General features: G+C 49.9%; 1 protein-coding gene across 2 annotated transcripts in view; it reads right to left on the reverse strand.

The window, feature by feature from the left end:
• The window catches only part of RBM19 (RNA binding motif protein 19), a 158,507-nt gene that overhangs the window by 89,614 nt on the left and 44,608 nt on the right, over positions 1-24,285 (reverse strand). For both annotated transcript variants that reach the window (XM_011997927.1, XM_011997926.1), the window contains exons 18-23: positions 23,576-23,705; positions 13,754-13,929; positions 11,405-11,465; positions 7,331-7,410; positions 5,104-5,159; positions 1,639-1,755 (exon numbers count right to left, since the gene is read on the reverse strand). In XM_011997927.1, coding sequence (XP_011853317.1) covers positions 1,639-1,755; positions 5,104-5,159; positions 7,331-7,410; positions 11,405-11,465; positions 13,754-13,929; positions 23,576-23,705 — 620 coding nt within the window. The remainder of the gene's footprint in view (positions 1-1,638; positions 1,756-5,103; positions 5,160-7,330; positions 7,411-11,404; positions 11,466-13,753; positions 13,930-23,575; positions 23,706-24,285) is intronic.

Raw genomic sequence — 24,285 nt, forward strand, 5'->3', positions numbered from 1 at the left:
ATATACCTTCCTGGAGGGATGACTGATCAACTGAGGTTTGGGGAAATGGGAAACATCCCCCAGGTCATGACCCCATCTTGCCAGGCTGTTCCTGCCGTGCAGGATACCCGGGGATCATCTAGCTAAGATCCTGTTTCCCAGATACAGGCAGGATTGGTCTCTCCCTCAGATCCCAGCTCACCACACACCACATCTGTTTATGAACTGAATACTATTGTATGATTTAGAACAAACAGGGGAAAAAGAGGACAAAGATTTCTGAAGTTCCCCAGATGACTTCTTATGCTTCAAACTACAGAGTGAAAGCAAAGAAGGTAGATGCCACACAAAGATAATTCTTTTTCATTTCCAAAACACAAGGCTTATTTTGTATCTACAGATTACCTTGCAAGATGCTAACTGGCAACTCTAACAGAGGCTTCACTCTCGGATCCTTGTGCAAGCATAGAATGAATGAACGAGACCTAGTTTGCAGAATTCTAAATGTTCACCCACACGCAGGCCACGGTGCTGCAGGTCCCCCGAGCAGTCCTGGATCCCACCCAAGCCTCAACAATGTGTTTGGGTGAAGCTGACTTCATCTACCATTACATTCTGAGAGCTAGATGGTCTCTCTACTACCCTGCCCATGCCTGGGGAGGGCTTGGCTTCAAGCAGTCCCTTCTTAGGCCCTGATATAAGGACATTTCTTTCATTCAGGGCTTGGTGCTGGGTGATGCCTACCTAATCTGAAAAAGCCAAACATTGTAACACGTCAGCATAGGGATCACCAACTAGCGGCCCTGGGGCAGGCCAGACTTTGTCTTGGTTTTAAAAAGTGAATTCGTTGCTGATGAATTCCCCTTAAGAATCCACATGGCTAGTTTCTTTCAAAACATGGGAACTGGTCTTATGAAGCCTGAGTTCCTGTGTGGCATCCCAGCTGGATGGCCAGAGAGAGGCCCTCCTGCTGCTCAGTCCCCACCCAGCCTGCTGCCGTTACCGGCTGGGTCCCCGTGACAGCTGCGTTTCCCACACCTGTGCAAGCAGGTGCTGACGGACTGCTTTACATGTGCAGGTAATTCACCTTCGTTTCCGTAGAGCCACTTAGGCCACTGGTCCCCAACCCCGGCTGGACATTAGGATCCCCTGGGGAGCTTTCAGCACAACACCGATGTCTGGACCCCACTGTTGAAAAATGGAATCCAACCCTCTGGGGATGCAGCCTTGGCAAAGGTGTGTTTTAGCCGTCGCCAGGTGGCTGGAATGTGTGGCTAAGGTGGAAAACTAGCACCTTAAACCAAAGAGGTGGCCTGGATGAAATTTCAAGCAGATCATGGGCAGGGCTGGATTTTAGCCACTGGGGCCCCTGCCCCTCTTGCACCTTGTGGATGGGGACAGGGAAGCCTGCCTGCCCTTTCTCCATCTGCCTTGGAGAGGGGAAACCTGGCTGTTTTGACTTTTTTCCTGCACAATGCTCTGGGGAGCCACAACTGAGATTAAGGGAGATAAATCAAAAGCAGCCAAAAGATGACCTTTGAAAGACCACTGAGCCGGCCTACAGCGGAACCATCCAGGACCCAAAGGCTACCTTCCCCGAGACTCGGGCAGGCTCCCCGCCCACAAGCCAGTCCCCTGGACTAAACGAGCGCTTCTCACCTGAAGAGCTCTCGGATCTCCCGGCTGTGGGCCTGGAAGGGGATGTTCCGCACCAGGATCTTGGAGGTGGTCTGCGTTCTGGGAACTTGTTTTTTCCGAGCTGATGTCACGGCTGGCCTGGAGGATGAGGGCAGAGGGTTCGAGTTATTCGGGGCTTCAGCAGCTCCTGCCCAACACTGACTTCACCACGCCTCCATCAGAATATTCAGGTGATGGATTCAAGGAGGGTGCATGGGGTGGGGGACCAACATGAAAGGAGAGGAAGGCGACAGGACCCAAAATAGCTGCAGACGTCAAGGGGACACATCCATGCCTGGGTGGCTGCTGCCCTTCATTTGAGAGACTCTGGGGCCACCAGGGACTTAAGGAGCCCCGCTAAGGGTGGGGCTGGTTTCTCACCAAACCCAATCTCTATTGTGTCTTTCTCTCCAGTTGCAAAGAAAGGCCCTGGTTGGTTTCCAAAGGTCTTGTTTGTGACACTTCATCAATAACCCGAGGAGGAACATGCGGGGGCCTAACCATGAAGATGGACCAGGGGGCGAACGAGGACACCCTCAGCCCACGTTCCAGGTCATCCCCAATGCAGTGCTACCTGACCTGTCCCCCTGCTCTCCCAGGGAAACCTCCCACTCCACCAAAACAGGGTAGGGAAGTGAGAAAGGCTGGGAGTTAACAAGCTGGGTATGAATGTCAAATCGGATACTTAGGATCTCTATGATCTTGGGCAAGTAACATGGCCACTCTGGGCCTCAGTTTCCTCCATTGTAGAATGGGTGTAATGATAGGCCAACCCAATTTGATTGTCTGAAGATTTAATAAGCAGACTCAGTACTGGACCCAGCATGTGGTAAACATTCAATAAATGGCAGCTGTTATGATAATAACCACGTTAGGACTCACCTCCTTCAGGCCTGCTCCATGTCACCTCCTCACAGGCCTTCTCTGTCTTCATTAAAATGGCAACCCCCCCACCCACACCCCCACCGGCTTCATTTCTCTTCCTGGCACTGACCCCTGTGCTAGTACATTACAAATTTAATCATGTTCCTTGGCTGCCACGCCTGGAAGGGAGGGGCCTAGCCTGAACCCTCGGCAAGGAAGGGGACAGCTACCCAGCACAGCTTTTTTTGTCTTGTCATTCTGGGGGCCATGCTGTCTCATACAGTGGCCACCAGCCACATGTGGCTAGTTAAATCTAAATTAAAATAAAGCAAAACTAGGCCGGGCGTGGTGGCTTACACCTGTAATCCCAACACTTTGGGAGGCTTAGGTGGATCACCTGAGGTCAGGAGTTCAAGATCATCCTGGCCAACATAGTGAAACCCTATCTCTACTAAAAATACAAAAATTAGCCAGGTGTGGTGGCAGGCACCTGTAATCCCAGTTACACGGGAGGCTGAGGCACAAGAATTGCTCGAACCCAGGAGGCGGAGGTTGCAGTGAGCCAAGATCACACCATCGCAGTCCAGCCTGGGTGACAGGGTGAGACTCCGTCTCAAAAAAATAGAAGCAGCAAAACTACAAATTCACTTCCTCAGTTGCTGGGGTATCAGGCTCCAAGATGGTCCGATGATCCCTGGCTCTTGGTGTTCATACCCTGTGTAATCCCTTCCCACGCTCTACCAGGGCCAGTCTGGGTGACCAGCAGGACACAGCAGAGGGATGGCGTGTGAATTCTCAGACTAGGTTGCAGAAGACATTGTGGCCTCCTCCTTTCCCATTCCTGGATCACTCACTCTGGAGAGACCCGCTGCCATGCCATGAGGACCCTCAAACAGTCCCAGAAAGAGATCCCCAAGGTGAGGAACTGAGGCCCCTGCCAGCAGCCATGTGAGTGTGTCATCTTCACGACAGATCCACAAGCCCCAGCTGAGCCTTCAGATGACTGCAGCGCTAGCTGACATCCTGACTGTGACCTCATGAGAGACCCTGAGGCAGAATTCCCAGCTAAGCTGCTCCTGAATTCCTGACCCATGAAACTATGAGACAACGTTTTGTTTTCAGCCTGTAAGTTCTGGGATACTTTGTGATGCAGCAATAGACAGCGAAAACAGTTGCACTTGCCACATCTCAAGAGCTAAATAGCCACGTGTGGCAATTGGCTACCATCTTGGACAGAAGAGATGTGGAACATTTCCATTGCTGCAGAAGCTTCTATGGAACAGCACTGCCTGCCCTAGGGTGTAAACTCCCAAGGAAACGCCATCCCCAGTGCCTAGGAGGAGGATATGGTACACAGTGGGCTTGCTGTAATTTTTTCTTGAGTAAAACAATGGTTCCATGAACACTGGCTAGGAAGTGAGATCCTGCAAGGCTGAATTCAGGCTGGCTCTCTGGAGATAGGGTACTGGACAGAAACCGCTGGCTCAGTGCTCATGGGCACTGCAAGTGCTAGATGCTTCACACACAACCTCTAGTTAGCACATTTCACTTCAGAGGCAAAGTCACCCATGCAAGGTCACAGAGCTCCTGGATTAGAAACTACAGGTGTGGGGCTCAAAGCCTGACCTCTTTCTGTTACACTAGTAGCTCAGGAACCCCCATTAGACTTCTGAGGGCCCCTGTACCAAGCCTTCTTCCCTCCAAGGATGCTTAACATAGCACAGACCACAATGGGTGAAGAACACCAGAGCTGGCCCAAACTGGATTCACAGGAAGCATTAACAACAAAGAAAAAAGGAAAAAGAAAGGTCAATTCGCTGGCAGCTAATTTGCTGGATGACCACAACAAATGACCAACTTGCTGAAAACTACCGAATAAATATCTGAAACCAGCTCTAGGGCTGTTAGAGGCAGTCATTTTATCACCCAAGGCAAGTAGATGATAATGACAATAATGGCTTACGCTGGGCACCTGTTATGTGCTGGACACTGTTGGAGGCACGTCGGGTGTAATAGCTCATTTAGATATACAAGCAAGTAGAAATGGAGGAGCAAAGCTAAATCTCCAAATAATCCCCCTACTTCAGTATACTGGTCATTGGGCAAATTGGTCTGCCTCCATCTCTAACACCTACAGAAAATAACATTAATTGGAGGCCATCGTAGGCACTGTCATTCAGCTCTAAGAAAGCATGTTCCATAAAGAGGAACATCTAGGTTTTACAGCTTCTTCTGGTTCATCCACAGCACCAGCAACCTCCAGCTCTTCCTTGGTTTATTTATCCCAAGATGAGTGTTGTTTGCCTGTTTCTCCTGCACTTGTTCCTTTTCTTATTTAAAAAAAAACCCCGTGCATTGAACATTCACCCAAAGGACTAACACTGTTGTAGTTCACTGGGAAAACAGGGGTCGGAGTTGGTACATGCTAACTTAATTAGGTATCTTAATTAGGAAGAGTCCTAAATGGTAAAGGGATGGGTGGAAAGGACATTTAAGGGTGAGAGACAGCCTCTAGGGCGGCTGGCAGCAAGAACAGGAAACCCCAGCTCATAGGAAAGGGAACTGAGGACACTGAAGACTCACTTAGTGGCTCGTTCCGAGATCCTCACTTCCAGCTTGTGGCTGTCCACGATGTGACCCTAAGAGAGAAGACAACATGGCTCATCTCTCTGTCCCGAGAAATCCTTCACCAGAGCAGAGCCCTGGCTCGCAGATGGCAGACTCTGTTCCCCAGCGAGTGGGGCTAGCTGGCCTCGAGGACAGAGGATGGCCTTTCCCTGAAATGGCTCACACCGAGCCCAGGCAGCAGCTGGTGGTCAGAGACTCAGCCCTTGGATGCTCTCTTAAGTCACAGGTAGGCCTTGACCTAGATGTCATTCAAGGGACACGGAATTTTCCATTGTTTATAAGCATGTTCAGGCAAAGTAAGGCCCATAGGTCTGGCTTGCAGAGAGAGTTGGGTTTAGTTTGTATGTTCCTGAAAAATATTCTAAATCATAGTGGAGTTGCATCTAAAGCTAGGTACTAACATTGGTCCCTCAAGGCGGAACTGGTGTATTAGCAAAATTACCCTTGAAAATCCCTTAAATCTCCCATAAAATACAGCACACAGAGCTTCGTAGGAACAATTCTTGGAGGCAATATTCACATATGCACGCACACAACGATGTCCAGAACATAATACAGTACACGTGCAAAGTAAAATTTCATAGAATCTTACATCACGTGAAAGAGAAATACGGACCACTGAACCTGCAGAGCCGATTTTAAGTTAAATGAGTACACAGCCCCTGACCAGGAAGAGCCTAGGATGTGGGGCATTATGAAGGGAGCAGAGGACACCTTCTCCAGCTACTAACACCTACTGAATCTCCTTCACATTAGCTGAAGGCCGTCCTAGGCACCATCATCCAACTCTAAGACAGTACATCCCATAAAGGAACCCAGGCAAGGCCACAGAGCTTCTGGATTAGAACTTAGGCTGGGCGTGGTGGCTCACGCCTGTAATCCCAGCACTTTGGGAGGCCAAGGCGGGCGGATCACGAGGTCAGGAGATCGAGACCATTCTGGCTAACGCGGTGAAACCCCGTCTCTACTAAAAATACAAACAAATTAGCCAGGCATGGTGGCAGGTGCCTGTAGTCCCAGCTACTCAGGAGGCTGAGGCAGGAGAATGGCGTGAACCCAGGAGGCAGAGCTTATAATGAGCCGAGATCGCGTCACTGCACTCCAGCATGGGCGACAGAGCAAGACTCCATCTCAAAGAAAAAAAAAAAAAAAAAAAAAAAAGGAACTTATAGGTGGTGCAAAATTTGCCCTGTGGTTTGGTGCCAATCCCAGGCTGTCTTGTTCCCCCAGCTCCCCTCCTGCTAGAGGGTCCCAATCTGTCCTTGAACTTAGGATCTAGCAGGAAGGCATATCTCCCTTCTCTGTCTGAATAGGATGTTGAGTCTTTGTCCAAACAGTTTTCGATTTAGCCCTGTTCTCCCCACCTTCTCCCACCCTGGCCAAGGCTGGATGACTCAAGGGTCTCCTACCTGCCCCCTGCCCCCAGCCATCGTCCCCTCTCCACACCAGCAGCTGCAGAGGCTGGAGCAGAAGCCAGTGTGCTCACGGCCCTCTAATGGTCTCCAACTGCCTTTAGGCTGAGCAGTAAAATGGCCTGGAAGATCCTGCCCTGCACACCTCTCTCCTCATCCTGCACCCTGAACCGCCACCCCACGCCGCCCCTGCCACAGTGGCCTCTTTGCTTTTCAAATGTACTAAGCTCATTCCCATCTTACAGCCCCTGCCTCAGACCCTCTGCACATGGTCCCTCCTCCCAAACTACCTCCCTCCCAGATCGCTGTGCAGCTGACTTCTGGCGAAGCAGGTGTGGGCTCAACTGTCACCTCCTTAGAGAGGCCTTCCCTGACCACACAGCCTAAGTGCCCCACCTCCACCCCCAACTTGCAGCTTTGTCTTCCTAACCTGGTCCTGCATGTTTATTCAGAGGTCCATGGCCTGTCTACCCCACCAGAAAGAGGGGCCCACATCAGCAACCTCTCCCAGGCCTAGCACACTCCTGGCACACGTCAGGCCCTTGATAATAGTGCTATGGATCGAATGAACAAACTATGGTGACTGTGGAGTGTTGGGAAAGGTTCTTAATTTTTTCTTGGGCCACAGTGCCCTAGAGATCTGGTGAAAGCAATGGGCCAGGTCAAGTGTAGACTTCACACACATTCCCACTCAATTTCAGAGGGCTGACAGGACCTCCCACTACCCGCCAAGCGCCTCCGCGGCCCTCAGCCGAGAATCCTTACTTTACCTGGAGCTGCTTGAGAGCTTTCTGGGCTTGCTCCGGCTTCCTGTATTCCACAAATCCAAACCCCATGGAAAGCAGTGCTCCTAAGAGAGAGAGGTGGAAATCACACCAGTGGGTGAAGCGGAAGCACAAGGCCAAGTGCAAGGGCTGTGACGGGCCCCCAGACCTGCGCTGTATTTTCTCTTATTTTCATACCCCCTTCATTCCCCAAAAATCTCGGCTCCTGGCTTACTGTTTATTACTAGTCATCTTGACGAATCAGTCAATGCAGTTAACAGGGCTGCCACCTGAGGCTCATTTGACTATTAATTAACAGATGACTGACATGATAATTAACTTCATAATAGGATTCTGCTTTGGGAGGGAGACTGAACTAAGAGAGATGACCATCATGAAGGGCAGTGGCAAAACTTCTACCTGGGCAGTCCTCTGCGTCCACACGTAATGCCCAAAATGAACATGTGCGTGAGAGTCAAATGCACCAAAGGCTTGCTCTTCACAAACAATATTTCTCACCAGCCAATCCCATTCAGTTCTTGGGTTTCAGATATAAAGTTTGGATCATGTGGGCGACTGCATTATTCAAACTTCTCTGGTTCCTTACTTCTAGGATGCAAGTAGCAAGAGTTCAGATAGCAAAGAATCCTGCAAAAATTTCATCAGAAACTTCTGCTTCGTCACTATGTATGACTGGGGAGGGAGGAATGCTTTTATAGGGCACTAAAAAACATTAAGATCCCTAATTACATCTTGCCCTCTTGACATTAGATTTGATGTCCCCCCACCTTCCACTCACACCCCAGCATTTTATACGTATTTGTTAGGTTCATTCTTTATTGTGAATTCAAAGATTCACTTCAGTCTGATGGGTTCAAATGAGGCTCGAGGCTCTCTACCTTTGGCTCACTTTGCAGTTTCTATCTTTACCTTTACTGTGCTGTTTGTGAGACCTATGCTCCTGCCGTTCCATGGACAGCAGGTGTTCAAAATAAGAGCCAAGTGCATTAAGGAATTCCATTAATTGCCCATACATGGCTCAGACAGAACTGACAGCCAGTGCCACCCCACGGCAACTTTAAATGTTCGTTCTTCAAGCAGATACTGCTCGAAAGCTCTCTTTTGGAGGCTGAGGCTGCAGGTGGTGGGCTGGCATGTCTGCGTACCTATGAGATTTTAAAAGCGCAGTGACTGTGTGAAAGGCAACCGTGAGAAGGTCAAGTTCATCTCTGAGTTACTGACACTATGCAGATCCACTCTCCGCCACCATGTCTATGGGAAGCTGACCTCTATAGACAGCTCTGCCTGGACTCCCCAGATTCCTGGCTTCCTGTTGGCATCAGCCAGCAAGAGGCTCTGATCTGGGATTGGGGGGTGGGGGGATGGAGGAGAGAGAGGCTGGAGTACTGGATCCTTCCTCACATCCCCATCTGCCTCCTTGCTTTGGGTGGCTCTGCAGTGGCCATGTCCAATCCATGGCCACCACTCCTGCAGGTTATCTCGTGGCTCCAACTCTCAGCTAAGCTCTGGTCACACACTTTCCTCTAATGTCCCTCCAGGCAAGGCAGGGGAAAAGGCATTCTTCCTACAGAACCCACTCCCTGGACATCCCTGTGGGCTCCCTTAGCCCAGCCACACCTTGGCCCCTTCCTTACAGACATCTCTGCTCCAACCCCAGCTGAGAGTGCTTTCTGTCTCCTGCTGCAACCCTGACTGATACACATTGTCTAGACTTTCCCCAAACTGTGATGGACGGGCCCCAGAGAACAGGGCTCTCAAATACAGGCCCTTGAAAAAGAGAGTGTATGTTTTAAGAGCTGCTTATGACATGGAAAGATCAGATAACCACTTCTAAAACATGCTGAAGAGCACTCCCCAGGAGGACAAGGCGGGCCCCACAGAGCATCTGACTGGGCGCAGTGAGAGGCAGGGATAGCCACCTCCACCTGCTAGCCTGGGTGTGCCTCCGTCTGGGTGTACCCCCATCCTGGACTTCAGCAACAACTTTTTTGTTTTTTTTTCCTGAAATCCTCACAACTGGTCCTTCTCATCATTAACTTGGTACTTAGCTGCCTTTCCTTGCATCCAAAACTATATATGAAGACTCTGGAGAACAGGGATGTTAAGGGGTAAACGGTGTCTTCCCAGACTCACATGTAGAAATCCTGACCCCTAGTATCTCAGATGTGACCTTATCTGAGACAAGCTCTTTACAGAGGTAACCAAGTTAAAATGAGGTCACAGGCCAGGCGTGGAAGCTCATACTTGTATTACCAGCACTTTGGGAGGCCAAGGCAGGCAGATCACTTGAGGTCAGGAGTTCGAGACCAGCCTGACCAACATGGTGAAACCCCATCTCTACCAAAAACACAAAAATTAGCTGGTGTGGTGGCACGTGCCTGTATCCCAGCTACTGGGGAAGGTGAGGCAAAGAATCGTTTGAACCCAGGAGACAGAGGTTGCAGTGAGCTGAGATGACACCACTGTACTCCAGCCTGGGTGACAGACTCTGCCTCGAAAAATAAAAATAAATTAAATGCAGTCATTAGGGTGGCCCCTAAATCCAGTATGACTGGATGACTGCTGTTCTTTTAAAAAAAGTGTGGGTGGATTTGAACACGGGATGGGCATATACAAGGAGGATGTCCTGTGAACATGGAGGCGGCCATCTATAAGCCCAGAGACAGGCCTGGAACAGACCTTCCCTCACAGCCCCCAGAAGGTACCAACTCTACTGGCACCTTGAGCTCAGACTTCTAGACTCCATGGCTGTGAGACAACACATTTCTGTCATTTAAGCCACCCAGTCTGTGACACTTTCTTATGGCAGCCTGGTAAATGAATACAAGGATGCTCTGACTTCTGTGCCATATGTCTGCTTACAACCCTCCATGGCTCCCCAGTACTTCCGGGGAAAAGTCAAAACTCTTCTCTGTGTGTGGCATAAAAGCCACTTCACGGTTTGGAACTCGCCTACCTTTCTAGGCATATCTCCTGCCTCTTCCTCAACAAATTCCCCAGGCTCGGCCACTAGTGTGAGTGGCCTCTGAATACCTTGTTCCCGCCGCCTGGCTGCTCTGCGCCCCTAACCCTCCCAGCCTTGGGCTGATGTGGCATCCATCCCCTGTGCTGGACTCCTGTCCCTGCCATCCAACCTCTTGCTGCACTCTGCTGTAACCACCAGCGCATTTCTCTCTCCAGCTAGACTGTGTGCATGCTGCGGGCAGGGCTGCGTCTCCCTCAGTCTTATATATAACTAACACCGTGCCTGCTGCCTGGTGGGGCCTGGGGACTGTTTGAGGAATAACTCAACAGTAGACATTCTGGCCACCCAGTACTTTGCATTCAGCAGGTGCTCAGGACACAGTGTGGGCTGACACATGTGGCATTCCTACAAATCCTGCCAAACCAAAGGGACTCAGGATAGGGCTGGCACGGCTGCGCAAAAGCAAGGACGTATCCCCTGCAGGAAGCCAGGGCTGGAGAACAGCCCAGCAGAGGCCAGGAGACTCAGGATAGCACCCAGGGCCGAATGGAGAGACGAGGGTGCTCTCTGCCTGCCCATGTACCCACTGGCCTGGGAGGTGCATGGTTAGTAACTCAGGAAAATCTGTGTGGTTAATGACTCAGTGGAATGTTCCAGAAGATCTACAATTGGGTTATCTCCCTCAGAAGGGAAGAGGGAGAGCGCAAGACTGGTTGTTTCTTGCTATTTCCTAGCAAACTTTCAGAGCACAGACGTGCTGGGAGGAGGCAGAGCCTCTAGATACCATCCAGGGTCCTCGCTATCTGCCCACAAATGGCACCACTCTGAAACCATCCCGGCGGTTTGAGGTGCTGGAGGCTCTAGGAGGATCTGACCCGAGAGGCTGCTTCGACTGGAAAGCAGGAGACTCCAGGGAAACAGAAAGAGGGGCTACTTTCAAAGAGTCTGAGGCCGACCATGCTTCAGAAAAAAAGAGAGCCTTCAAAATGTGAAAGGGAGAACTCCCTCAACTCCTTGTCTGAAGCTGGAGCTTCTTTTGGAAACCACTCTTTCCGGCTGAATACTGAATACTTTCCGAATTTCATGCGGAATACCTGTTTTGTTCTTCTTCTTGGAGATAGAGCAGCTCTTCACTGTCCCCACTTTTGAAAACACCTGGATAAGAAAGTAACAAGTATCATCAGCAGCTCTAAACCACTATGCAGGCAAGGGCCCCTGTCAAACACTATACCCCCAAATTTGCCATATGGACAACTTGGGGTCCCCAAAACATTTTGAGGTGATGAGTGATGACCTTCTTTAAGTAACCTGGACAGTCCCCTAGGGTTCCCCATAAGAGCAGCTGGGCTTGTTTCTTGTTCCAGTTTTAGAAGAAGGAAGTGGGACACAGAACAGTGAGAGACTGACTGTAGATCATGCAATCGGGAAGCCGGGCCTAAGTTCTGGAGCATGGGGTCTACTGTCCCAGTCCGGGCCTCTCACTGCCCCCTGCACCAAATGCTAAAATAATTTTTACAAAAATTTTAAGTCATAGTCTATTCTATTTTCCCCTTAACTTTTTCTGTCTCCTTTGCTAGCATTTGAAACCCAATCATAGCAAAATCCATGTTTACCTGGTTCCCGACTGTGTCTGCAGCACCACACACGGGGCCCAGGGAAAGGCAGGTGCCCATTCACCAATGGGCAACGGGGAAGCCCAGGGGCCCAGGAGAATCTTCAGAAACAAATACTACGAGCAGCAGCCGCTTACTGACTCTTGTGTTTAAAGTGTCAGGTGCTTTACTTGGAATATCTCCTTCACCCAGTCATCAAAACAACTCCATGAGAAGAATCTATTAACATCCCCATGTTACAGATGAAGAAACTATGGCACAGAAAGGCTGACAGACTCACTCAGGGTCACATCATTAGCATGGAGCAAAGCTGGGATCCAAGCCCAAGGAGGCTGATTGCTAACCACGGCTCTGCACTCAGGGCGTGAGACAGGAGCCCTGGGAACTAGGGGCTCTTCCCCTGAGGGCCTCAAGTGGACTGTGTGACCTAAGGACAGTGAACCAGCCTCTCTGAAGCTCAGCCTCCAGCCATGTTCCATGAAGAGAGTGAACTAGGTCATCTTGGCTGTGACTTCCAGCTCCAGAATCGTTGAATTCAGAGGATGCTCTTGGGCTGCTGTTTGCGTGCATCTCCCAGGAAACAATGATCCCGGATAATGATGTTCCCATACCAGACCCGCACCAGAAAAAAAATAAAACTAACGTTCAAATCTATCTGACGTATTCAAATCTATCTACCTTTTGGATGCTACCAGCACATGCCACTGTTTAAAAGCAAAGCAAAACAAAAATGGAACCAGGAAGTAGCCAAAGGCAAGTCTAAGGGTGGGTTTCCAATTGCTTAATAAGGTAAATCTTAGCTCCTTAAACGCTGCGGCTTTAGTCAGGGTATCTCTGCTGCTGGGGCCACTCTTCTGATAGGTAAAGGGACAGTCACATCACAGAGGCCGAGTCAGAGGGTCACAGAGGGGCTGTGACCCTCTGCCTCTCTACCACACCCCAACCTTTGCCTCCGTATCATCTGCCCACCATGTTCCTACCCCTGAGGCTCAGTGGACACTGTCTTCTCTCTTGACCCCATGATAGAATTTTAGGGTTCAGAGGGATTTTTAGAAATCAATCAGGTCCATTCTTATGGCCAGCTTCTTTCCCAGAACAAGTTGATGGCTATCAGCCTGCTGTTGTTATTCATTAAAACAAAACAAAAAACTGAAAAACCCATTGAGTGTTTATTCTGTGCCAAGCCCAGTCTCTAGAAATAAAGGGTCTCCTGAGGGAGGTGCCACACAGTAGGGGAGCTTGCAGACCCCACTTCTTTGGAACTGGAGGCCCCGTTGTTTCCTGATCGCTGGTCCAATTCCTTCTAGAAGCCCCCTGCCCTCACTCAGCACAGCCCTCATTTGGCTTTTACCAACCTTCTATTTGGAGCTCCCTGCCCTTTCATCCCCTTCCCTCTTCCCATAAATGCAAAAATCTCACCCCATCCAGGGATTCCAGGTCAGGCCCAGACCCTCATTCATTGACGTGGCTTCTCCATTATTCCCAGCAGGCTGAGAGGATTGTGCTGACATTGACTTTTGGGTAGTTTACATCATAGAAACAACTATTGCCTTCATATTACACGGTCTCCCTAGAGATTCTGGTATGTCTCCAAAGCATATGTGGTAGCCCCTCTCAGGCCCTCTGGCCAGCCTTGCTACTGCTCTAGTCTTCAGTTAAGCTGTCTACTGGACACCCCAGGAGAAGGGGTCAAGTAGGTGGTGCTGGTTGTTGCCCCAAGTGCATATTAACACGCATCATGTTTTAAGGCAGAATCAATGCAGTAGCCACATCAGTAGACTAGGGTTTCCCATCCCACACCCCTCCCTACTGGGCTGAGAAACCACTCACTCCCTTCAGCTTCTCTTCTGTTGTGTCAAAATTGAGATTCTTAATAAACAGAGTACACCCTGGGAGACTCTCTTCTTCTTCTTCCTCTTCCTCCTCCTCCTCTTCCACATTTGCTGAAGAGTTGTCTACTCCTTCCTCTGTTGGATTTTCATCTTCTGGGCTTTCACCATCAGGCACTAAATCCCCATCAAAACAAAGACAAAAACATCAAATCCACGAAATAATGTCAAACCCACCAGAGCTCTGGGGCCAACTGCAAAGAGCCTACTCGGTAAAGGGGTTCTGCCTCTGCAGGCAGTGGCAGGAAGGGGCACTGTGATCCCCAACTTGTGCTGAGCTTCAGCAACTCTTGAGACAGAGAGAAAGTCCTGCCCCTGCTATGTTGTAAAGAGAAAGGAATACGAAACACAGCCCCCAAACAGAGCCTAAACAGGACCAGCTCACACTAATTTGAACTTCAAAATAAATTACCATGTGAACTGTTTTACTAAATCACAAGCCTAAGCAAAATGTTATTTTTCCTCAAAACAATAGCCCTTAGTGAACTTTCAAACTAAAATGCAACTTAAAACTTTTCAAAAATTATAGGATGGGAGCAAAACTTAGGAAGCGTCTAAATACTACTCCCTTGAGCCTAAAGAATGTTATATACCATCAAAATCCCTCATATGCACTACTTCAGGAAGCATATACACAAAAAGTGTGGTTTTGTCTACACATATTAAATTCAGAGTTACGCATCACAGGGAAAAACTGGAAATACTCGACGTTCACAAACAAGAGACTAGGTAAGGTAGAGAACCACCAAAAGCTGGAATAATATGTAGTCATTAAAAATGATGTTTCCAAAGAACGTTTAATGACACACAACAAAGCTCATCACAAAAAAGTTAGAGAAAAATTAAGATATTAAAAAAAGTGTATACTGTAATTTTAGAAAATGTTCAAGGTAATTTAAATCATGATCTAAGCCAGGTGCAGTGGCTCATGCCTGTAATCCCAGCACTCTGGGTGGCTGAGGCGGGCAGATTACTTGAGGTCAGGAGTTCAAGACTAGCCTGGCCAACATGGTGAAACCCTGTCTCCACTAAAAATACAAAAATTAGCCGGGCATGGTGGTGGGCACCTATAATCCCAGGTAATCGGGAGGCTGAGGCACAAGAATTGCCTGAACCTGGGAGGCAGAGGTTGCTGTGATCAAGCCATTGCACTCCAGTCTGGGTGACAGAGTGAGACTCCATCTCAAAAACAAAAAACAAACAAAAAACACGATCTGCACATTTATGAGAAAACATACAAGTGTGTACACACACACACACACACACACACACATCACAGGAAGGAGATGCATAAAGTGCTCCTGGTTTATTTCTGGAGAATGGCATTAGGGATGGTTGTCATTTCAACCTGTCACTGCTAGCACTTTGTGCCGCTCCTACTCTGAAAGAACAGCATTTTAGGGAGAGGCTCTTTAGAGAGGTTCTCTAAAGAGCAAATATGAAGCTGTGAGTTAGCAAGGGGTGTGTGTGTCTGTGTGTGTGTCTGCATGCGTGTTGTCTGTGTGTCGCTGCAGCTCAGGGAGACTAGACCTGCTAGCTGCAGTGCCCCTAAGCATGTAGATTTCATTCTCAGCTGACAGAAGCCTCAGGAAGTTGGAACAGGGCAGTGTCATGATCTTTTGAGAAATCTTAGGAGGAAATGTGTTCAATTCGTTTCAAGCTCCCCAATTTCCCCAAGTCACATGATTAGGACCTGGAGACAAATTCCTCCTCCAAAGACAAGGCTTCTGAAGCTATTCCCATATCCCCCAGGAAATCAGACTGTCTTAGCAATTCTTCGGAGCAGTTCTCAGGCTGTGCCTTCACATCCCTCACCCTCAATGTTTCTAAGCAGATGACCAGTGACCTCCCTTAAGAGTTAAACCCTGCACCCTAGCCTGGCAGAAGCACCTGGAGGTCCCATGGGCGGGTAGGCTGGAGCTGATGGAGACAGCCTGCTTCTTCTACTTACACCTTCACTTGCATAGTTCAAACTTCTGCATGATGTAAGGGGGCTTTCTGGGGTTCAGCTCCATCCCACACACTCTCACTGCCAAGCACCAAAGATGCCTCTGTCTGTCGTGCCCTTTCTGATGGAAGCCTAATGCTTTCAAGTCCTAATTAAGCTTCGACCACTTTGTCATAAAACAACCCTTTTAAGTCCTTACAGAAACAGCTACCATGATAATCCTGTCTCTTTAACATCAGTTGAACACACTGCCTTCCTCCCTCTGGTAAGCCCAGAGTCAAGACTCAGATACCAGGACAAAAAGAAGAAATCTACACAAAGGCTCCTCCCCCATCCAAGAAACTAACACAATTTACCCAACAAGACAGACTCCATGGTGTGGCCCTTTGTACTCAAAACCCAACTTTCAAACAAAGCTGGAGGAAAAAGTACCACGAATGGTGAGAACTAAAGCTATGCAAGGCAGCTAAGACTTCAGGTCCTGGACCAGAACTTCAATGGAGATGAAAACCATGACCTTCAGCAGGGAATATTTCCACCCCGCTGGCCCTCCTTGGCGTTTGACATCTTGGAGATTAAAGGAGAAAGGAAAGAACACTGATGAGGTCCCCTACCATGCACCGGGCACATGGTTGGATGCCCTGAGTACGGTCTCACTCATGACCACAGCAGCTACATCACAGAAAACGGGGGGCCCAAGGAGAGTTCTGGAGGCTGCCGCATCGGAACCCGAAATCTCAGGCACCTTCTGGTTGATGAGACAGGTTCATGGAAGACTGGAAAAAAATTTTATAGAAAAAACCACAGTGAGGATGGTGACCAAGAGGGCTCATGGCCACTTTAAGGGAGCAGCCCCTTCTTGGCACCGGCCAATTGACAGAAAGGTCAACCTAGCGTGGTCAGAATTCAGATCTATTAAGAGAAGCAGGAAATCCAGCTTTACAGAGGAAATTCCATGGTTTTTAAATCTTGGCAACTTAATGGCAAGTGACTTTTAAATTAGGCAGTAGTCAACAAGTACACCAGCTCAATGAAACCTCGGTGCTCTGCTCCCTGCATCTAGCCTGCCCCAGAGCACTGGCAGATGCCCTTCTGTCTTTCTCCCCCAAGGCCCTGGAACCCAGCCAGTGCCCAGTGTGGCATTCTAGGAGTTCCAAGTCTCACAAGGATAACAACCCGGGGAGCCCAGCACCCCTTAGCGTGGCTGGAGTTGACTCCACACTGCCTCCCTGGTCCATGAGCGGTGGCTGGTGTGCTACAAAGGGCATCATTAAATGCCCAGGCACCTGCCCAAGGAAGTGTGACGTTTGGGTTTAGTAACAGAGCTGAGACCAGGATTGGACAGATCCCTTCCCTGGCAGATCAGCTGCCCTTAGCCCCAGCCCAGGAAGAACAAGAGGGAAATGTGAGGATGGTGAAGACTGATTATCTGGGTGTGCAGTTGGCCCGGCATGGGGCTCACCCGGCATCTCCAACCTCCCATAAGTCAGCCTCTTACCCTCCCCTTCGGGAGGAACACCCAGCTTGAAATGAAAGATGTTCTCAAAGGGGTCTGCCTTTCCTCCAACAGCGCAGGCTCTGGATGACCCCGGAGACGTCCGTTCTTTCCCCGAACCTTGCATTCAGAGCAACCACCACCCTAAACCTGAAACTTCACCCTGGATCCTAGAAGAACTAACAATTCAAGGGTATCATGGTCTTTAGAGATCTACTGGAGAAGGGCCCCGGAAGACGAGGGCAGGCCTAGTCCCAGCCCTGCCACAACCTAGCTGCATGACCCTGGGCGAGTAACTTCATTGCTGTCTCAGCACCCTTATAAAATGGAGTTTATGAAAACCACCTCTCCCCTGATACCAAAAATACATACACAAACAAAAACCCCAAAGTCATACTAATTTGTAGGAACACTGGTAAACAGAACAGTGAGTGACTGTAAACTCAATTACCAAATTTTAAAAGGACGATGATATAATAATTATGAACAAGAAGGAATGCAAAATCTACATTTGAAGTTTAAATGAACTGTAAATTAATGTGAGTATGTTGTATAGGATGTATTGTATAGGTTGTTTCAAAACCCAGCAAAACACAGGTGTATACAGACCACTGACAAAGATAATGGCCCTTCCCCCTCTCTCCCACAAGGCCCTGGAACCCAGCCAGTCCCCAGCGTGGCATTCCAGGAGTTCCCAAGTCTTACAAGGGCAACAACGTGGAGTGCCCAGCAGCCCTCAGCATGGCCTTCCAGGTCCATGAGCGGTGGCCGGTGTGCTTCGAAGGGGGAAGAGTTGTTATCTTTGCCAGCAGTCCTTATACACTTGCGCTTTGCTGGGCTGTTTGGAAAAGCAAGTATCCACTACTTCCTCCACATGCCAGGCCATGGCTCCATCACCTCTCACCTCACCAGAATGACTGAAGAGCCTCCTTGCTCCTGTGCCCTCTGCCCCTCTCTCTGGCTCACCACTTTCCCTGACTTCATCCCTTACCCTTTTCCCTTCTCTCCTGTCACCTCCATTCTAAACACACTGGTCTCTTTTCTGGTGGTCGAGCCTGCCAAGCCCCCCTCCCTACCACAGAGCCTTTGCACCTGCTGGCCTCTGCCTATTCTGCTGGTCTGCTGCATTCCCAGGCCTGGCTCCTTCTCACACAGCCTCCCCGCAGGGAGCTCATCCTGTCCACTCTAGTTCAAGCAGTCTCCAGCCCAGGCCCAGCCACTCGCTGTTCCATTCTTCTGCTTTCCTGTTTTCAGAGCCCTGTCCTGTTCTGGCATCACCGTATGAAGCAGTTTGCTCCTCTATCTGTGCTCCCCAGCTACACGGAGAGCTTGAGGACAGGACCCAGTCTGACTCAGTTGGCACCGCATCTCCAGCACTGGGCTCAGAACAGATCTACTTGTGGACCATGAGTATGCTGGGCACTCAGCATGCGCCTAGAACACAGCGATCACGAAATAGCCCTTACTGTGATCAAGAGGAGCTGTGGGGTTTTAGGTAAGAGCATAGGCCTCAGAGTTGATGGCTTCAGGTCACATCCCAGCTCTCTCCACATGTGTGACCTTGCTCAAGTCATGCAAACTCTGTGCTTCCTTCTTTCCATCTAAAAAGGGGCTGGCCATCATGGTGCCTACTTGCAGGACGATGATGAGAATGCATGCAGAACAGGCTGTGAGACCTGAGCCTGGGCCTGAAGTAAGTGCTGCGAGAGAACAGTTTTGTTCTTAATATCATCCCTGCTACCCACACTGCCCAGCAGGCCTTGATGAGAGAGAAATCCAGGGGAAAATGTTGGAAATCCCTAACCCTGGGAGAGGTAAGACAACCCAGTGTGGGGAGCCCCCGGCCCTCCTTCCCCTTCTCCCTGCAGGGTGAGCTGCTGGCTTCATGCTCCCAGGAAGGCCAGCCAAGGCCAGGCGTCCGAGTTCACAGCTGGGCGCCACTGCCAGTCAGCTTCTGCTCCCCGAGTCACCAGGCCAGGCTGTGTCCAGAGAGGCGTGGAGACAGCCAGGAGCCAAGGCCATGAAGCCAAAGGTTATTTTAAAAAGCACTTCTGCTGCTGGCCCCAAGTCAGGAGACAAAAGAAAGATGGGAAAGAAAAAAATAAGGTATTGTGAAACTCAAACAGATGTTTGCCAACAAAATCACCAGGAACCAGAAAAAGAGGGAAGAAGTGAGACAGGAATCAGGGTTGGGCCCGGGGGCGGGGGAGTGAGGGGAAGGATCTAAAAGCAAGGTGGGCTGGAGGGGGCTGGGAGAGGCAGGGGGAAATGTGCTTCCATCTGTAGTTAGCACAATCAAATCCAGTCACGCATCGCCACATGGGGCTTTATTATAATCAGGCCACAGAATTTACTGCGGCCTCCTCCCCTTTCCCGGCTCTCGGCGCTGGAGCTGACAGCAAAGACTGTTATCAGTTGCAAGCAGCTTTTCAGGACCTCCCCCCACTCTGAGCCCTTTATCTGGAGGTGAGGGTCTCGGTTGTGGGGAGATAAAACATGCTGTCCCCCTCCCTCGAGACTGGTACAGAGAACAGGAGAGCTTTGCAGAAAGGAAGGGGGTAAAATAAAAAAAAAAAGCTACGTCCACTCCCCTCCTACTCTTCTTCCTTGGGAGCCTGAGAAAACCCAGGGCTTTGGGGGCTGGCTGAGTCCCCCTCAGCCCTCCTTGTCTTCATACCACGGGGGAGTTGGGGATCTGGCGAAGCTTCGAGAACAATGCAAAGAGGGCGGGGGTGGGGAGGAGCAGGTGAAAAGAACAGCACCAGTCAGGAGGGGCTGTGCACGGGCTGCCTGCAGTGAGAGGGCAGGAGGAGGCCCTGGAGATCAGCTCTGTGGGAATTCACCAATGACGCAGGACGCAGTAGGGCTTGGAATTAGTACAGACACGCACAACTTCCCGGGCCAAAGGAGGCCCGGCGGCCAGCCGGGCTCTAAGGCCTTCTTTGTGTGAGTCATGGTCAGGCCCTGGAAAGCAGCCCCTCTGGGAGGTAGGGGCTGTTGGGGACATGCTCCAACCTGCAATGTAGACCCAGAAAGCTGGGGGACCCGCGGGGCAGGGGGTGGGAAAACACTCTGACGGTAAACCACAGCATACTATCTCCGCGACACACCCTATGCTGTGCTGCAGACATTGCTGTACTCAGGGCCCACTTCTATTACTACTTGTGACATCTCACTTGTCCCCCAACAGCTCTATTGTCCTCCACAGCTGAGGAGTTCCTGGGGAAGGGGGTCTGTGCATCTGTGTGGTATCCATCTTGATCGCCCAGCTCGGCTGCTGGCTCAGGGCTGGTGCCCGTGGTGAGTTAAAGACTATTCACTGTGACATATTTTTCTAAATTTAATTTTTGAGATAGGGTCTCGCTCTGTCACCCAGGCTGGGTGTAGTGGTATAATCTCAGCTCACTGCAGCCTCGATCTCCCAGGCTCAAGTGATCCTCCAAACTCAGCCTCCTGAGTAGCTGGGACAACAAGGCATGCACCACCACGCCCAGCTAATTTTTGTATTTTTCGTAGAAATGAGGTTTTGTCATGTTGTGCAGGCTTGTCTTGAACTTCTGGACTCAAGTGATCCTCCTGCCTCAGCCTCTCAAAATGCACTGTGATTTATATTACTCGGTCACCAACAGCAGCAGAAGACTGGTAATGTGCATGTGACATCCCACCATGCCCTCGGGGGATGGGGCAGATACAACACCCATTTTACAGATATGGAAACCGAGCCTCAGAGAGGCAGGTGGTTTGTCCAGTCACAGAGTGGCTGCTTATTGGAAATCTCAGGGCCATTTCTCCAGGAGCTCTAGGCCGTACATGATGAGGACGCCAAGGGCTTAGAACCATGCCCGGCATGGCATAACTGCTGCTTTTGCTCTTGGGTTCGCTCACATGCACTTCCTGATCACTACCAGCCACGGGGGCACATTCCTGGGTGCTAGGATACTGCCGTGAGCAAGGTCAATGGGCTCTCGGTGTGTGGAGTGGCCATTCCAGGGGCAGAGTCAGACAGAGCAACACCAGGGAAAGGAACCCATTCATGACACAATTCCAGGAAGTGATGAGCATTTGAAATAAAATAAAGGGCCATTTGTGCGAGTGGGGACAAATGAGAGCCCCCACTATTATTCTGATAGATGGTATTACTGTCACCACTGGGTTCTGAGGCAGGGCTAAAAACCAAAACCAAACGTTCAAACCTAACTAAGCTTCTACTATGTGCCAGAGGCTTGGGAGAAAGACAAGTATGACCCAGCCCCATCTTTCCAAGGGACAAAGAGGCAGATTCTCACGCGTTCACTCACTCCCTTGACACCTGTGAACCAAGCTTTCCTATGCCTGCACCTCCCGGGGTACTCGGTACCGGGCAGTGAAGGAGAGAGCCCCACTCCCTGCCTTCACAACTCAACGTCTGGCTGAGATAGATAGGAAACAAATACGAGTAACAAACAAACAGAATAAATAGAAATTGTGACAAGTGTTACAGAACAAAGGAGACAGCAGAGAGGGAGAATCCCCAGGACACAAGGAAATGAAAAGCCTGGTGGAAGCGGTCACCTTGGGAGGCACCACGTGTCCCCCGCCTGCCTCCTGTTGCCACCCAAGGCTGCAGGAAGAGGCCTCCTCCGGATTTGATTTCAGTGCCGCTCAGTCCTGGATGATCTCTGTGTTTCGAAGGAGAACTTGCTTTGGGCCAAAAAAACACATTACTTAGGTTCAAGGGTAGTAACTGAACTGAAAACCAAGGCAGCTGTGATTTGGGACAGACAGTGAAGAACAAGCCAGGATGACATAAAGAGAATTTTGTTTTGATGGGAGCAAGCACAGGTTTTGAAGGAGACCCTGATCCAAACGGAGTGGAGAGAGCTAACTCATAAACGAGCAAGAGCAGGAGACAGGTTTTCACAAGGTTTACACCAATCATCATTAACCCCAACGACAGGGGATGCTTCTGGATCCTCACACCGCAAAGGGACTGAAGGATTTTGCTTCTTGACTGAAACAGGCCTCCAGACCAGCACTTCTAAATGCCTTGCGCTGGCTGAGCCAGTCCTGAAGATCCACAGTGAAATACGGAAATGAGAAATGCGGACAGGGCAGGGGAGGTTAGGTACAGCAAAGTCTATTTCATTAAAATCTTAGACTGGGCATGGTGGCTTATGCCTGTAATCCCAGCACTTTGGGAGGCTGAGGCAGGCAGATCACTTGAGGCCAGGAATTCCAGACCAGCCTGGCCAATATGGTGAAACCCTGTCTCTACTAAAAATACAAAAATACTAGCCAGGTGTGGTGGCGGGCGCCTGTAGTCCCAGCTACTCGGGAGGCTGAGGCAGGAGAATTGCTTGAACCCAGGAGGTAGAGGTTGCAGTGAGCCGAGATCGTGCACTCCAGCCTTTTTTTTTTAAACTATGAAATGTCCTTATTAAAAAAAAAAAAAAATACGACAACAAAGGAGAGAGTAGCTAAGGACTTATTACTTTTTTTTTTTTTTTTAACATCCTTATTTTAATAAATTAAACAACTGGTTGCTGTAATGTGGGTGTGTATAGGGGAGTGGTTACTACTGAAAAGGAAAATCTTAACATCTAGATAGAATGACCATGGTCCTGTTCGTCTTGGCTTCTAAGATGTGGTCATGGTTCTCAGACTACGAGGTCCTCAATGCGGGGGCTACACTGCCCACTGTGGGCATCTAGGAAAGCATGGGGGTGCTCCAGGTTGTCACAAGGACTGGGGGCACTCATGACACTCAGAGGCACAGGCCAGGGATGTGAAATGTCTTGTGATTTGCAAAGCAGTCCTGACAAGAAAGTACTGCCCGGTCCCAAAGCCCAATGATACCCCTTTCTCCAGCTAGGAAGCATTAGCCAGGGGGTGGGGGCTGTGCTCTCTGGCCCCCAGGGGCCACGGCTTCCCCTTCCTTTCCTGCCTTTGCAGTCACTGGACATCAGAGGGCACTGCCACTCCAAGGACATGAGAATAAGTATCTCCCGTACCAGCCACCCTCCCCCATAAGCCATTCTGGCCCGTCTTTGAAATAGGAAGGTTGTTTACACTTGCTCTGCTTTGAATCCTTGTTAATAGATTATAGTTTTTTTTCCCCTACAAGCTTTAATTGACAAACTAAAAGCATGCTGCATCCATAATTTTGACACTGGTTTTTACAGGACATGCCCATAAAATCTGAGTCTGAGCCCCACTAGTCTCTAGCATGAACAAAGAACTTTAAACCAGAGGCTCGATGAGAAACTTCCCGCTGCCCCTCATCCTCCTCCTTTCCCTCACCTGTTATCCCAAGGCATCCTGGTCTCAGACTCAGCTCTTACCTGTTTCTGGCTCTGCTTCATCCTTTTCTGCAGGTTCCAAAGGTGTGTCTTGGAGCTTTTTCTTCTGTGGGGCTGCGCTGGAGAAGACGCCAACTGGAGCCCACTCCAGATACAGGGGGACATGGTGGAACTGCAGAGACAAGAGTGATGGCCCTGTGGGTCCTCATTACAACACACTGCTAGGGAGGGACTCAGTCCCATGCAGATCACAGCTCAAGGGTCACAGAGGATGGGCAATTCACCCAAGAATGGAGCTGGAAGGAGCCCAGCCCAGAGCCCTGACTGCTGTCTACTCCCTGAGGACAACACTCGCCCCCGTGCTGCATCTCAGGGTACAGGAGAGAGGCTTTAGTCTCTGTTGCCACCAGACATACGGCAGCTCCAAGGCCCTCTTTGTGCTGTTTCCAATCAGGGTATGAAACGCTAAAGTTTTATACTTTAGATGGGAGTGGGATGAGGAGAGAGCACATCATTGGTAAAGTGCAGCTCTCTAGGAGGAAGTGTGAAATACCCATTAAGAGAACACACTTTCTCTCTATGTGCATATAACCACGGGCAACACCTGTATACACGTGCGTGTGTGTGTGCATGCAGATGTTATTTTTTTAAAAGGATAGCTGGGCATAGTGGCACACACCTGTAGCTACTCAGGAAGCTGAGGTGGGAGGATCCCTTGAGCTCAGGAGTTTGAGGCTGCAGTGAGCTAGGAT

The sequence above is a fragment of the Mandrillus leucophaeus genome, unplaced genomic scaffold, assembly GCF_000951045.1.
Source record: "Mandrillus leucophaeus isolate KB7577 unplaced genomic scaffold, Mleu.le_1.0 Scaffold55, whole genome shotgun sequence".
Lineage (NCBI taxonomy): Eukaryota > Metazoa > Chordata > Mammalia > Primates > Cercopithecidae > Mandrillus > Mandrillus leucophaeus.